The following is a 13607-nucleotide window of genomic DNA, read 5'->3' as shown; positions in this document are numbered from 1 at the left end:
AGCTGAAAATCTTCATTCTCATCTACTTCTATTATCCGTAGGTTTGGTCTTCTCATTGTGTTCTGCATTTCCTGGATGTTTTGAGTTAGGATCTTTTTGCATTTTGCATTTTCTTTGATTGTTGTGCTGATGTGCTCTATGGAATCTTCTTCACCTGAGATTCTCTCTTCCATCTCTTGCATTCTGTTGCTGAACCATCTATGGTTCCAGATTTCTTTCCTAGGGTTTCTATCTCCAGCGTTGCCTCACTTTGGGTTTTCTTTATTGTGTCTACTTCCCTTTTTAGGTCTTGTATGGTTTTGTTCAATTCCATCACCTGTTTGGTTGTGTTTTCCTGTTTTTCTTTAAGGACTTCTACCTCTTTAGTACTGTTCTCCTGTATTTCTTTAAGTGAGTTATTAAAGTCTTTCTTGATGTCATCTACCAGCATCAAGAGATATGATTTTAAATCCGAGTCTTGCATTTTGGGTGTGTTGGGGTTTCCAGGACTGGCTGAGGTGGGGGTGCTGGGTTCTGATGATGGTGAGTGGTCTTAGTTTCTGTCAGTAAGATTCTTACGTTTGCCTTTCACCATCTGGTAATCTCTGGAGTTCGTTGTTATAGTTGTCTCTGGTTGGAGCTTGTTCCTCTGTGATTCTGTTAGCCTCCATCAACAGACCTGGGAGTGTAGTTCTCTCCTGAGTTTCAGTGATCAGATTACTCTCTGCAGGCAATCTCTCCTCTTGCAGGTAAGGTGCACGGATATCTAGCATTCAGACCTGCCTACTGACTGAAGATGAAGGCCCCAAACAGGGCCTGTCTTAGAAGCTGTGTCACTTCTGCCTGTCCCAAAAGCTGTGTGGCTTCTCTAGTCCGCACACTCACCTGTGCAGACTAGTCTCTGAGGGATCCAGGACCCAAGATGGCTCCCCCAGATGCTCCACAGCAGAGCCCTCCTGGGCGGGGCAGACACCTCTCCTCTGGTGGGGAAGATGCCTGGATGTCTGGAGCCCAAAATGGGTCTGTGCCAGAAGCTGTGTCACTTCTGTAGTCCACACACACTCACCTGTGCAGACTAGTCACTGAGGGATCCAGGACCCAAGATGGCTCCTTCAGGTGCTCCATGGCCACAATGAATGTGTTTTATAATCTCTTTAATTCAGTGGGCTTCTTTGCTTAAACATGAAAAAAAATTTTTTTTAAATCTTGAACCTCAGAAACCAATGTCTCTCACACTATGGGAAAAGTCACTACAGCAGAGCTAGAAAATAAGAGAAACATCTTTCAGTTATTGTTGTTCAAATTCTTTGGCTCAATTGTGAGACAAAAGGGACTCAACATGTGTCAAACTGAATAAACTGAAATAGAGATCCTCACCACCATAGAACAGATAATGCCTCAAGCTGGTGTGAATCGGTAAAGTCAGTATGTTAGTTTATGAGTCTTTCTGTCATTCATGGATAATTTGGAGGAAGATGCAAAAGCTGTTGAGAAAGTACAAATCAGCAGGAACTCATTTGGCTCATTGATTGATCGGGTGTGAGCATGTCATGCAGCTGTTAGTATCCTCCTTTTACCCCGAATATATGAATAGGACAGCAGTAGGGCACACACAACAACAAGGAAAATCAGTATGTGATAAAGACCCTAGGAAATTCACCGAGTCTTCTGTGGCATGGAGAGTATCAGAGTTCACCAGCCAAGAAGGGAGAGAGAGCAGATTAAAGGACCACTTCTCAGAAAGAGGGTTCTGAATCAGAGCTGATAAGTTGGTCAGAACCAAGGACTCAGCAGGTGCCCAAGGACTGAGGTTAGAAGTCAAGGAAAAGATACTGACTGACCCAAGAGCTATGTGGAAAAAAAAATCTGTGTGTCTTGAAAAGGATTGTACAATACAGAGTTAAATGATGGGGCTCACCCCAATACCATTTCAGAACTCCACAGACCCCATAGCTTAAATATACTGCACAGAAGTAAATGACAGAGGAAGTCCTGCCAGAGTGGTAGTGCACAGCTGGAATCCCAGAATTTGTGATACTGAGTCAGGATTTGCATGAATGTGAAACTAGTCTGGGCTACTACTATAGGATGTTTCAGAGCAATCCTGGGATGCATAATGAACCCTGAAAACCAAAGCTTCAAACAAAACATCCTCATGAAGTTAGATATCCAAGACTAGGGAGAACTAAAATCTTGGGTTAATGACTTTACCTTTAGATCTTAACAAGTAATATGACCATATAAAGTTTCTACCATGAGATGGAATGAAGATTCAAAACATAAGTAAATGAGATGCATTTTTCACTCTTCTGTATGTGATCTTAAAAGTGTCTTATATTGCCTCAACTTGCCAAGAATGAGCCACAACCCGATGACTGATTCATACAACATTAAATTCTAAGTTTCCAGCATATCCACAGACTGTGATTAAAACAGATGAAATGGAAATAAGAATGGACATTCTTTCTAGGATTGTGAACTGTCTGGCTTGAACTGCTTGGAATCATTGGCTGAACTTGGAGTAGCCACCACACAGAAGGAAGACAAGAAGAGAAGATGCAAAGGGCAATAAAGGGAGACACTTGTTCAGTGAAGAGAGAGCTTTACACACCTAACATCTTGACATGTTGAGAATAAAGAATGATCTCAATTCATATGGGACAACATTTTAGTGAAAGTATTCTGCACCAGTATCCTAAGACTGATGCCAGTCTAGGGGCCGGTTTCATTGCTGCTGCAGCTACAAGTGCAGATGCTACAGCCACAGAGTATGTTCTAATGATTCTCTTCTCCACACAGCTATCAAAAGAGTTAAACAAAGTATCTAGAAATTTTCAACATCCCAGGAATTTGTACCTTGATTGATCCATTTAGACACTTCAGTAACCTCTGTGACAGAGGATTAATAAAGCAATGATAGACTATATCTTCAACCAAGGACTAGAAGTCTACAACATCCAGGGCTGCAGATATGACTCATCTAATAGAGTGATTGCTTACCATGCACAAAGTCCTGGGTTCAATTCCCAACATCACATAAAGTAAACCTGTTTGTAATCTCAGCACTTGGGATATTGAGGAAGGAAGATTGGAAGTCGAAGTTCGTCTTCAGCTACACATCAAGACTGGGCCAGCTTGGGCTACATTTGAGAATCTGTCTTAAGATGTAAGTACTATTTAGTAGGCACTTTTTAATGGGCCCAGAGATAATGCCCTAGTTAGAGTTCTACTGCTATGAACAGATACCATGAAAAAGGCAATTGTTAAAAGGACATCATTTAATAGGGGTTGGCTTACATGTTCAGAGATTCAGTCCATTATCACCAAAGTGTGCACATGGGAACATCCAGGCAGGCATGGTGCAGGAGGAGCTGAGAGTTCTACATCTTCATCTGAAGGCTGCTAGCAGAATACTGACTTCCAGACAGCTAGGATAGGGTCTTAAAGCCAATACCCACAGGGCCACACCTACTCCAACAAGGCCACACTTTCTAATAGTGCCACTCCCTGGGCTGAGCATATACAAACCATCACAGATAGATGATAGATAGATAGATAGATAGATAGATAGATAGATAGATAGATAGATAGATAGATAGATAGATATTAACTATATAGTTACCCTTCATAGGAACCTGGTAGTTTAGTAGAGACATAATGTAGAGAGAAGTAATTTTAGTACAATATGAATAAAGGTAAAAATTAAAATATATGCAAACTATACAACATTCTTGAATCCTGACTATCACATGAAAAGTAGAAACAGACTACATTAAATCCAAATTGACTGGTGATCTTCATATATAATATATAAGAAAGTAGTTACAAATTACAAAGCTACAATTTACAGTTACAAAACAGCTATGTTAATCAAGAGCTTCACTGATTAAGAATTAATTTAATGCAATCAGTGTACTATTTTGGAAATTTTATTTGCTAAGTCTAGTGTTAACAGAAAGTATATTGGAGTTTTCTGGATCTATTCACTATTGTTTAACAGCTATGAGAATGTAAGTAATAACTTAGATACCCAATGTCTCAGCTTCCTCATCTACAGATTACAGGAAATAGTGTTCATAGAACTGGGGAAAATTAAAAACAGCATTGTGCTTTAGAATAAATAACAAAGTATATAAGAAAAATAATCTCTTTATACCATAAGTTAAAGTAAAGTATAGGTTGAGTAATTAAAACTGGCAAGTCAACCACCAAACCCAGGCACTATTGCATATGCCAGAAAGATTTTGCTGACAGCACCATGACATAGTTCTCTCTTGTCAGCCTATGCCAATGCCTGGCAAATACAGAAGTGGATGCTCACAGTCATCTATTGAATGGAATACAGGACCCCTAATGAAGGAGCTAGAGAAAGTATCCAAGGAGCTACAGGGGTCTGCAACCCTAAAGGAGTAACAACGATATGAACTAACCAGTACCCCCCCCCCCCCTCCGAGAGCTGTGTCTCTAGTTGCATATGTAGCAGAAGATGGCCTAGTCGGCCATCAATGGGAGGAGAGACCCTTGGTTTTGTGTAGATCATATATCCCAGTACAGGGGAATGCCAGGGCCAGGAAGCAGGAGTGGGTGGCTTGGGGAGCAGGGCGGGAGGAGGGTATAGAGGGCTTTGGGAATAGCATTTGAAATTTAAATAAAGAAAATATCTAATAAAAAATATAAACAAGTATAAGTATATTTTCTTGCTCATGCAGTTATCAAAAACAAAAACAAAAACTGGCAAGTCAAGAAAAATAGATAAGTAATTGTCTGACCTGTTAAACAGTGAAGAATCATGCTTAAAGCGAATGAAAGAATTAAAGTAATAAAATAAAAACTTCTTAGTATTTTGAAACTTTAAAGTTGAGCAGAAATAAAAGTGTAGAGACTTAGATTTGGAATAATGGCTCAATTATTTGTTTGTTGAAATATTTGCACATTCAGTCCAGGATTAGTTTAGTCCAGTAGAAAAAAAAAATCTAACTGAAGTGAATTGAGAGTAGAACATTTTAAGTCATGGACACTAATATTTATAATGATACATGTGAATGATTTAAGTAAGCCTAATAACATTCTGAATGAAATAAACATAGCGCATCATCACATAGGCATTAGGAAAGGTCAAAGTCACTCTATAAGAGTTTGGAGAAGATCTATGAGGTACATCTTTATTCTAGTGACCTCTTGTTCAAAAAACATTTTTCTGAATTAAGAATCCACATGTAGAAGTAAAATTACTAGGGGAAAACTCACTTTCTCCATTACCATTACACTGGAGAACAATTACCTAGACTGTTAATTAGTGATAGTTTTTACACACTGGGTCTAAGGAGGTATTTAAGTGAACCTCAAATGGAAGCAATTCTCTTATCACGGATGGATGGCCAGAAACATGCTGGACAGAGCAGAATTTGGAGTAGACAGCCTCCTGTAGGAATGCCCCTTCAGAGAAGGGAAGAAGGTGTAACCTTCCACAGGATCTAGAGCAGCGTCCAGATCAGGAGGTGAGACGTGCATGCTGTGATGTTTTCCACACTGTAGAGCAAGTAGCCACTAACAGCTCACCTTCCTCAGAAACATCTGAGTGAGCCCTGTAGTCAACAGGAGTAAGGACTGCACAGGTCAGCCTGGGCAGCCCGGTGATATTAGTGCTCATGACTTAACCCGGTTTTAGGATCATCAATTTTTCATAAACTCTATGCCTGCCAGTAGCTACTTATTTCTAAACTGCCCCCCTGCTCCCCCAACTGAGATATGCTCAGAGATTGTATGTTTTCTACTGGGAATGATCTATCCCTTCACTAGAGACGCAAAATGTGTAGTTAGTTAAGTAAACGTGGAATTTAGAATTATTTTGGAATTATTTTGCACATATTGGTATAATGTCTTTTATGTCTTTTAATATCACCCTCTCCCCTCTGTTCAGTATTATTTTAAAAAGCTGTGTTAATTAAGAGCGTCACTGATTAAAAATTAATTAATTTAATGCAATCAGTGTACCATTTTGGAATTTTTATTTGCTAAGTCTACTGTTAACAGAAAGAATATTGGAGTTTTTTGGATCTAACCACTGTTGTTTAACAGCTATGAGAATATATGTAATAACTTAGATACCCAATGTCTCAGCTTCCTCATCTACAACTTACAGTAAATGGTGTTCATAGAACTGTGTAAAATCAGCTCAGATCTTATATGCAAATTTTTGGGCATTACACCCATCACAAAATAAGGACCCAATAGATAGTGGCTTGCTAAATGAGTAAAAGATAAATTCTACCTCAAAAAAGGGTTTTGATTTAATCCTACTGACATAAACCTAGAACCTCAGATACTCAGGAAGCTGAAAAAGGAGGCTCTCAAGTTGAAGGCCAGTCTGGTCAAGTTAGTGAGATCCTCTGTGAATATAAAAAGTAAAAACAAAAATTCTAGACATGATTTTCACTGTTAAGCATTTGCCTAGCATGTGCAAGTACTGAAAAAATAAGAGAAAGTTTGACATTTTAGTTACCTATGTTATTTTTTCCTATATAAGATCATTCCTTATTGTTCACCACCAGGACTACAGTTCTGTATGCTTCCAACATCATAGAGCCCAGAGTGTGCCAGCTGTGAGAAGAAACAGGTGACTTAAGATGTATTCCATATCAAGCTTGGTGGAATCTGAGGAAGGGAGATCTCTGTGAGTTCAAAGCCAACCAGAGCTACACAGTGAGATCCTGTTCTCTCCTCCTCTCCTAGTCTCCTGCATTCTCTTAGTTCTTACATCTTCAGAGTCTGGTATCTTTTATTCTTGTCGGGTGTAGATCTCCCTTTAAGCCTTAATTGGTTTCTGACCACTACTCTGTAAGTGATTATCATTCTTAGAAAACCTAACACTTGTGGGCAGCCACTGATGCCGGATGCTTGTTCTCCTTTGTTCCAGGCAATCCTCTCCATCATCCCCAATTTCTAACTCTAAAATGGGAAGAAGAATTGATGAGAGGGATTGCACTTTGATGACATTTATCTCCACTTTAAGGCAAAATGTTGAACTGAGAAACCTTTCGTATATAAATTGTAAAAAGAAAAAAAAAATCAAGAAACAGACATACTTTAAATGGAACACATACATACATTTAGAGGAACATAAAATTAACCATCACATAAAAGTATGGCCAGCAAACAACTAACTGAAGGAATATTATAATGAAATTTAAGATTCCTATGGCTGAAGGCCATGAGTCATTGGAACGTTGTAATTAGACATATTATATTACCCATGTCTGTGGTGATGCTGTAGTAAACATCCTACTGGCCCAGCAATGTAGTCGATGTTGATGTGGAGTATCAGCTACATAATAATGAATAGCTATACTGCTGGTTTATGTATTGTGCTGTGCTGTGTGCTATGTGCTATGCTGGGTCTTTTTGTTTTAGCATTTACTCTTCTTATGTAGAGCAGTTTACAATGAACAGTATGTGCCACCCAGGTAGCAGCTTCATACATCTTGAATTTACCAACATTGCATTGTCTTCTTTAGGACTTGACTTAATCTTGTGTTGTTTTAGTCACATGGCCCCACAGAGAATAGAGTAATCATCCATGCCATTGGAGTCTGTGTAAATACACTATAGTGCTCACAACCATTATAAAACATTATCATAGCTCAGCATTGCACAATGGCATAGACGTGCATGTGCACAAATAAATGCATTATAACATTTATCATGACTCTTCAAAATGCATTATAAATCCTAAATTAAAAACCTGGAATGATCTGGCAATTAAAATCGGTCCAAATTAGGTACCACATTTATAATTTACCTGATTTCTTTCTTCCCAAATAGACTATTTTTCTTGAGTGTTTTGCTAAACAGTTTCACATTAAGTATTTTAAAACTCTGTGTGTGTGTGTGTGTGTGTGTGTGTGTGTGTGTGTGTGTGTGTGTGTCTACATGTGTATGCAGATGTACCTGGCTGTGAAGGCCACAGGATAACTTTGGCTATCATTCTTTGGGGACTGTCCATGTTGATTTTTTTTTTTTGAGTGTCTCAAGTTGGCTCAGCACTCACTTAGTTGAGGCTATACCTGCATGTGCTACAGAAATGCATTAGTGGACATCAGGGAATCACATTCCCTGGCATGTCTTTGAAGGATTCCCCTTCCTTGCTGATTCTTTCATCACTCATTCGAATCAATTTTGCCAATCAGAAAGTATTGCAAAGTCAATAGTTTCATGAGCAAATGATATTGAGTCTTGCTTTTTGGAGTCTTAGCTTATGCCTAGAAGAATCTAGACAGAAAGGCTATGTGGAGGGAAATCTTAGCTATCCCAGTCAGAGCAGTGTGAGTTCCAAAACATGTGAGTGATATTCTGTCAAGTGCACCCAGTTTCATCTGACAGACTATATAGTCATCTCAGTAGACTATGGCCATGAAAAGATGTGAATGCAGCCAGCTTGTGAGCGATCCAGCCATCCAGGAGGCCCGTGAGAAGCGAAAACTCACTTATTTATTGTGTGTGCATACATAATGCATGAAATGTGCCGCAGGGCATGTGTGAAGTTAAGAGGACAAATTTCAGGAATCAGTTCTCTCTTCCCACAATATGGGTTCTGGGGATCAAATTCAGGTCCTGAGGCTTGGCAGCAGGTTCTTTTATTGCCTGAGCCAGCTCACCAATCTCTCATTGGTATTTTAAGCAAATATATTTGAGTCATTGTTTAAACATAGCAGTATAGAACAGATATAATATTTGTTATATTAGTTGATGGGATTTTATTTTTTTGGTTTTGTTTTTCAAGACAGAGTTTCTCTGTATTGTACTGGTTGTCCTGTAACTCACTCTGAAGACCAGGGTGGCCTTGAGATGACTCACCTGCCTCTGCCCCCAAAGTGCTGGAATTAAAGGTGTGTACCACCACCATGCTTGAAATGTCTTTTTTTTTTTAATTTTCTTACCTGAAATTACACCAATAACCTAATGTCTAATAAAAGAGCTCATAAAATTTAAGTACAAGTTGTGAGATTTTCAGTGCATTAGAAAATGACCCATGTGCAATGAATTTAGAAAGAACTCTAAATTCATAGTAAAAAAAAAAAAAAAAAAAAAGACTTCCAAAGTAAAAAAAAAAAAAAAATAATAAGTTTTAGTTCATACATTGGGCCTGTCCTTTTTCATATTAAATTATCTATTTCCTTCACCTTCCTTCCTCAAAACATATTAAAAAGTAATAATGGATTGTTCCTGGAACCATTTGAAGAGCTTATTTAATCTTCCTCTGCTGTTTACTAAATGGTAGTCTGATTAGGTGCTTTGCAGATGTTAGATTTCAATGAACATTATATTATATGCACAACAGGAAAACATTTTTTGTGATACCCACATCAAGATTTACAGGGGAACGCCAGGGCCAAGAAGTGGGAGTGGGTGGGTAGGGTAGCAAGGCCGGGGGAGGGTATAGGGAACTTTTGGGATGGCATTTGAAATGTAAATAAAGAAAATATCTAATAAAATAAAATTTAAAAAATTTAATTTGGGTTTTAATAGTAAAGAAACAAAATAAACTAATTCATAAGATACAAAATTTTATTCAGAAGATTATGAAATTTTATTATATTAAGAGAGAAAGATTGCAAACAAAAACAATAAGGGACTGGCTCTTTGTCCCTTCACTACGAGGTCCCTTAGTCCCTTGGACTGATCCCTTGGGCTGTAATCCTATGAATAATTTATTACTGTTGCTTATTACATCTTCAGAAATATATGAATGATATTTATCTATTAAGTTACTGGCTGTATACCAGTTTTCAAACTACTAAAAATTACTGTACATAATATTTTATTTTATTGACTCTGAAAACATCTTGTCTGCAATGAATTTCGACAGTAAAAGAAAACTTAGAATGTTAAATCATTTAAGATCATTTTAAAAAGAAAAGATCATTTTAAAAGAAAATTTTATATCGTTATTTTTTATGTGTGTGTCTGTGAGTTTATGTGCATGTCCATGCAGGTATGCACAGAGGACAGAAGAGGATGTCCTATCTCCTGGAGCTGGAATTACTGGCCGTTGGGAGCTACCTGATGTGGGTTAGGAACCAAAGTTGGATCCTCCAGAAGAGCATCAAGCCTTCCTAGCTGCTGAGCCATCTCCAGTTCCCTATATCTGACCTCAGTGTGCTCTGTTTATATTTCCTGATGTCATTCCTTTTACACTGCATATGATTAAATTGCTATCTTGCAACTGGGCCATTTGATCCATCCCATTGACCTGCAGTAGAGTGAAGGAAATACATTTATTGTGGCATTCCAGAATGTAGATTTCATCATGAAGGGACAACAGGAAATCAAGTAAAAGTACTGCATGAATTATTGGGTTTTTTTTCTAATTAAGGAGTCTTGCTTATTACTAAAGCAGTATTACCAGCAGCGTTGCCATCTAAATATTTTTATTTCATTTTCTTTTCCTCATCAGTGAACTAGAAGAGATATAACGTTCATTTGAGAGATTAAAATTGTGTTTATGTGTTCATTTAAAAATTCTATTCACTTAAACATATGGAAGATAGAAAAATCTTCACTGAATGCATTTCTTAGTAATTTAAAAATAATATTCAATTTTCAGGGTTTCCAGGACTTAAATGTCCTGAGAATAGAGTTGGGAAAACATACCACAGAAATTCCAAAGTAATTAATATTTCCAATAAGTCACTTACCTAATTTCTTGAAGAAAAATTCTTTAATAATTCTCTTGAACCATTTCTGTTTTTACTGAAGATGTTTTAAACATAGGCATCCCATAAGTCAATTTTACAGCAGGAATATAGCTTAGACTTTGGTGTGTCCTTATTATGTACACAGATGAATGGCATGGATGAGTATAATTTCCTTTTTGCAGGTTGCTAATTATTCCTCTTCTTTGGTTGCCAAAATCGCATTACTATTGCTCTAGAGAACCAGACCACAGCTCCTTCTGTATAATTTCCCACCACAATTATTGTTTTCATACTTGAAACATCCCTTTGATGTATAGAGAACAGCTGGAGTGATTTCATTTTGAAAATGGAGAAACCAAAGCCCCAGAGGTATCAAAGTGATGCAGAGACAGACCTTGGAACCCAGAGCAGGTGTCACTAAACTCAGGTCTTCTCATCAAGTATAGCAGTAATGAATATTTAATAAGGGTTAGTGTTACTTCTTTTGTGCCGTTAGTTATCAACTTAGATAAAAGAATTTTTATGTGTCATTTCTCCTAGACTAATGAAAAATGAAATGCAGGGTGAATACTAATTTTATTTCCTTTGATGCACTCATTATACACATCTTCTGAAGACATGGACATGGGAACCATCAAAGTAATCTCTGAAAAATGAAGGGATATTTGCCAGTCATTACAATGCTCTATGGCTTACCTATAAAATATTATCATAAATAGTTATAAAATGTCCTAGGACTGAACAGATGGCACATGAACTAAGATTAAAAATTGAGTAAAATGGGGATTTTGTAATTGATCTTATTATAAAGGTCATTTTAATTGCTTGGCAAATAATTTAATTTATTGTAGTAGATGAGTGTCAATCAATTAAAAATCCCAAATAACATCAGATTTATAGTGTTATAATGTGCTAAATTTTTTCCAAAAATTAATGCAAATATAAAAATTTCAAACTAAGTGAAATGTAGAGAAGAGTCTTATTGAATTGTGTAAATAATTTTTTTCAGTGTAGCACAAAGGTAGGACCATCATTATCAAGTAGAGTTGAACTGATAGAAATAAAATGATGGGTATATTAAAACTGTGATCACACTTAATATTGACAATGAATAATAAACTTGGAAAATAATTGCCAAGTTTAGGGAAGAGTGAATTAAGACTATTTATTTGATGGAAAGTCTCATATACAAACTTAGTTGGGAACGGATGGCAATCAATAGATACAAATTTAAAACAATAAAATAAATTTAACCTATAAGATTGTCAAAGGTTGACTTTAAATAAGCATATGCAATAGTGATGATAAAATAACATGAAACACTGTCATGAAATATTTATACCAGTGCAAATCAGTATCAACATTTAGACAAGAATTTGGCAACATCTGTTTGTATGTGTGGGAAGAACTGCAGGACTGTAACTCAAACTGTGAAGTGGTAGGAAGAGGATTTTCTAGAAATATTCAGAATAATATTTATATCTTGATTTTGTTAAAGTTAGCTTGATTGTGGATAACTTTTCATCCTGTACTGTAGGCAAAACAAGGAAGGTCCATAATGTTAACATAGTCATTTTTAATCTGAGCATCTATCTGCAGGTTCAAAGTGCTCCGAGACGATGCCAGGAGGCAGGAATAGCACAGTCATCACCAAGTTCATCCTTGTGGGATTCTCAGATTTTCCAAAGCTCAAGCTGGTTCTCTTTGTTGTCTTCCTGGGAAGTTATCTTTCCACAGTGGTGTGGAACTTGGGCCTCATCATCTTGATTAGGATTGACCCTTTCCTACACACGCCTATGTACTTCTTCCTCAGCAATTTGTCATTTTTAGATTTCTGTTACATTTCATCTACAACCCCTAAAATGCTCTCGGGATTCTTCCAGAAGTCTAAATCTATCTCCTTTGTTGGGTGCACCATGCAGTACTTCATCTTCTCAAGCCTGGGTCTGTCCGAATGCTGCCTTCTGGCAGCCATGGCTTATGACCGGTATGCTGCCATTTGTAATCCTCTTCTCTACACAGCCATCATGTCCCCATCGCTCTGTGTGCACATGGTTGTTGGAGCCTATAGTACTGGTCTCTTGGGTTCATTGATTCAACTGTGTGCTATACTTCAGCTCCATTTCTGTGGGCCAAATATTATAAACCATTTCTTTTGTGACCTGCCTCAGCTATTAGTCCTTTCCTGCTCTGAAACCTTTCCCCTGCAAGTCTTGAAATTTGTAATAGCAGTGATTTTTGGGGTGGCATCTGTCATTGTTATCCTGATATCCTATGGTTATATCATTGGCACAATCCTGAATATCAGCTCAGTAGAAGGTAGGTCCAAGGCATTCAATACCTGTGCCTCTCACCTGACAGCAGTCACCCTCTTTTATGGATCAGGACTCTTTGTCTATATGCGCCCCAGCTCCAACAGTTCCCAGGGTTATGACAAGATGGCTTCAGTGTTCTATACAGTGGTGATTCCCATGTTGAATCCTCTGATTTATAGTCTCAGGAACAAGGAAATCAAAGATGCTCTTCAGAGATGTAAAAATAAGTGCTTTTCTTGGTGCCACTGTTAGTTAAAGGTCTGTTGATTGGAAGTTTCTGTATTCTGCAGGGCATTTAATATGATTCAAACACTCTGATGCTGTGGTGGAGTTGCAAGCAGGCTACTCCATCAAATTCCAGGGCTGGCTTATGGTATGTGAATCCTGTGTCCTGTCTTCTTTTAGTCTTGAAATTGGTTCCTCTCCTATACCAATGTGGCACCACAGAGCAGTTTCTAATTTCTTTGGAGTAGCAATCTTTTGTTCTTAAGTTCTCAACCCTTATTCTTTCTTTTCATAACTTCAAATACTTAAGGCAAAGAAAATAGTACCAAACACAAGGCCAGTGCTGCTCCTCAGTCACCATATCTCAGGCAGTATAATGACGATGTTAATGGTC

At 37.7% G+C, this 13607-nt stretch overlaps 1 protein-coding gene and 1 pseudogene across 1 annotated transcript; one reads left to right on the top strand and one right to left on the bottom strand.

Annotated features, from left to right (window-relative positions):
- Positions 1-5629, bottom strand: part of LOC110285994 (olfactory receptor 5AN1-like) — a 35857-nt pseudogene extending 30228 nt beyond the window's left edge.
- A 6663-nt stretch (positions 5630-12292) lies between these two features.
- On the top strand, positions 12293-13263 carry LOC110285852 (olfactory receptor 5AN6). The gene has a single exon (XM_021152307.1). The coding sequence runs from the start codon at positions 12293-12295 to the stop codon at positions 13238-13240; it is 948 nt and encodes a 315-aa protein (XP_021007966.1). The 3' UTR covers positions 13241-13263.
- Positions 13264-13607: the final 344 nt, after the last annotated feature.

The sequence above is a fragment of the Mus caroli genome, unplaced genomic scaffold (assembly GCF_978045245.1).
Source record: "Mus caroli unplaced genomic scaffold, Mus_caroli_1 scaffold_20, whole genome shotgun sequence".
Taxonomy (NCBI): Eukaryota; Metazoa; Chordata; class Mammalia; order Rodentia; family Muridae; genus Mus; species Mus caroli.
The sequence above is the reverse complement of the archived record's forward strand: the minus strand, read 5'-3'. Positions and strand labels throughout refer to the sequence as shown.

Excerpts from the sequence above, each read along its gene's own strand:
- LOC110285852 (XM_021152307.1), top strand. The coding sequence starts at position 12,293 with ATGCCAGGAGGCAGGAATAGCACAGTCATCACCAAGTTCATCCTTGTG.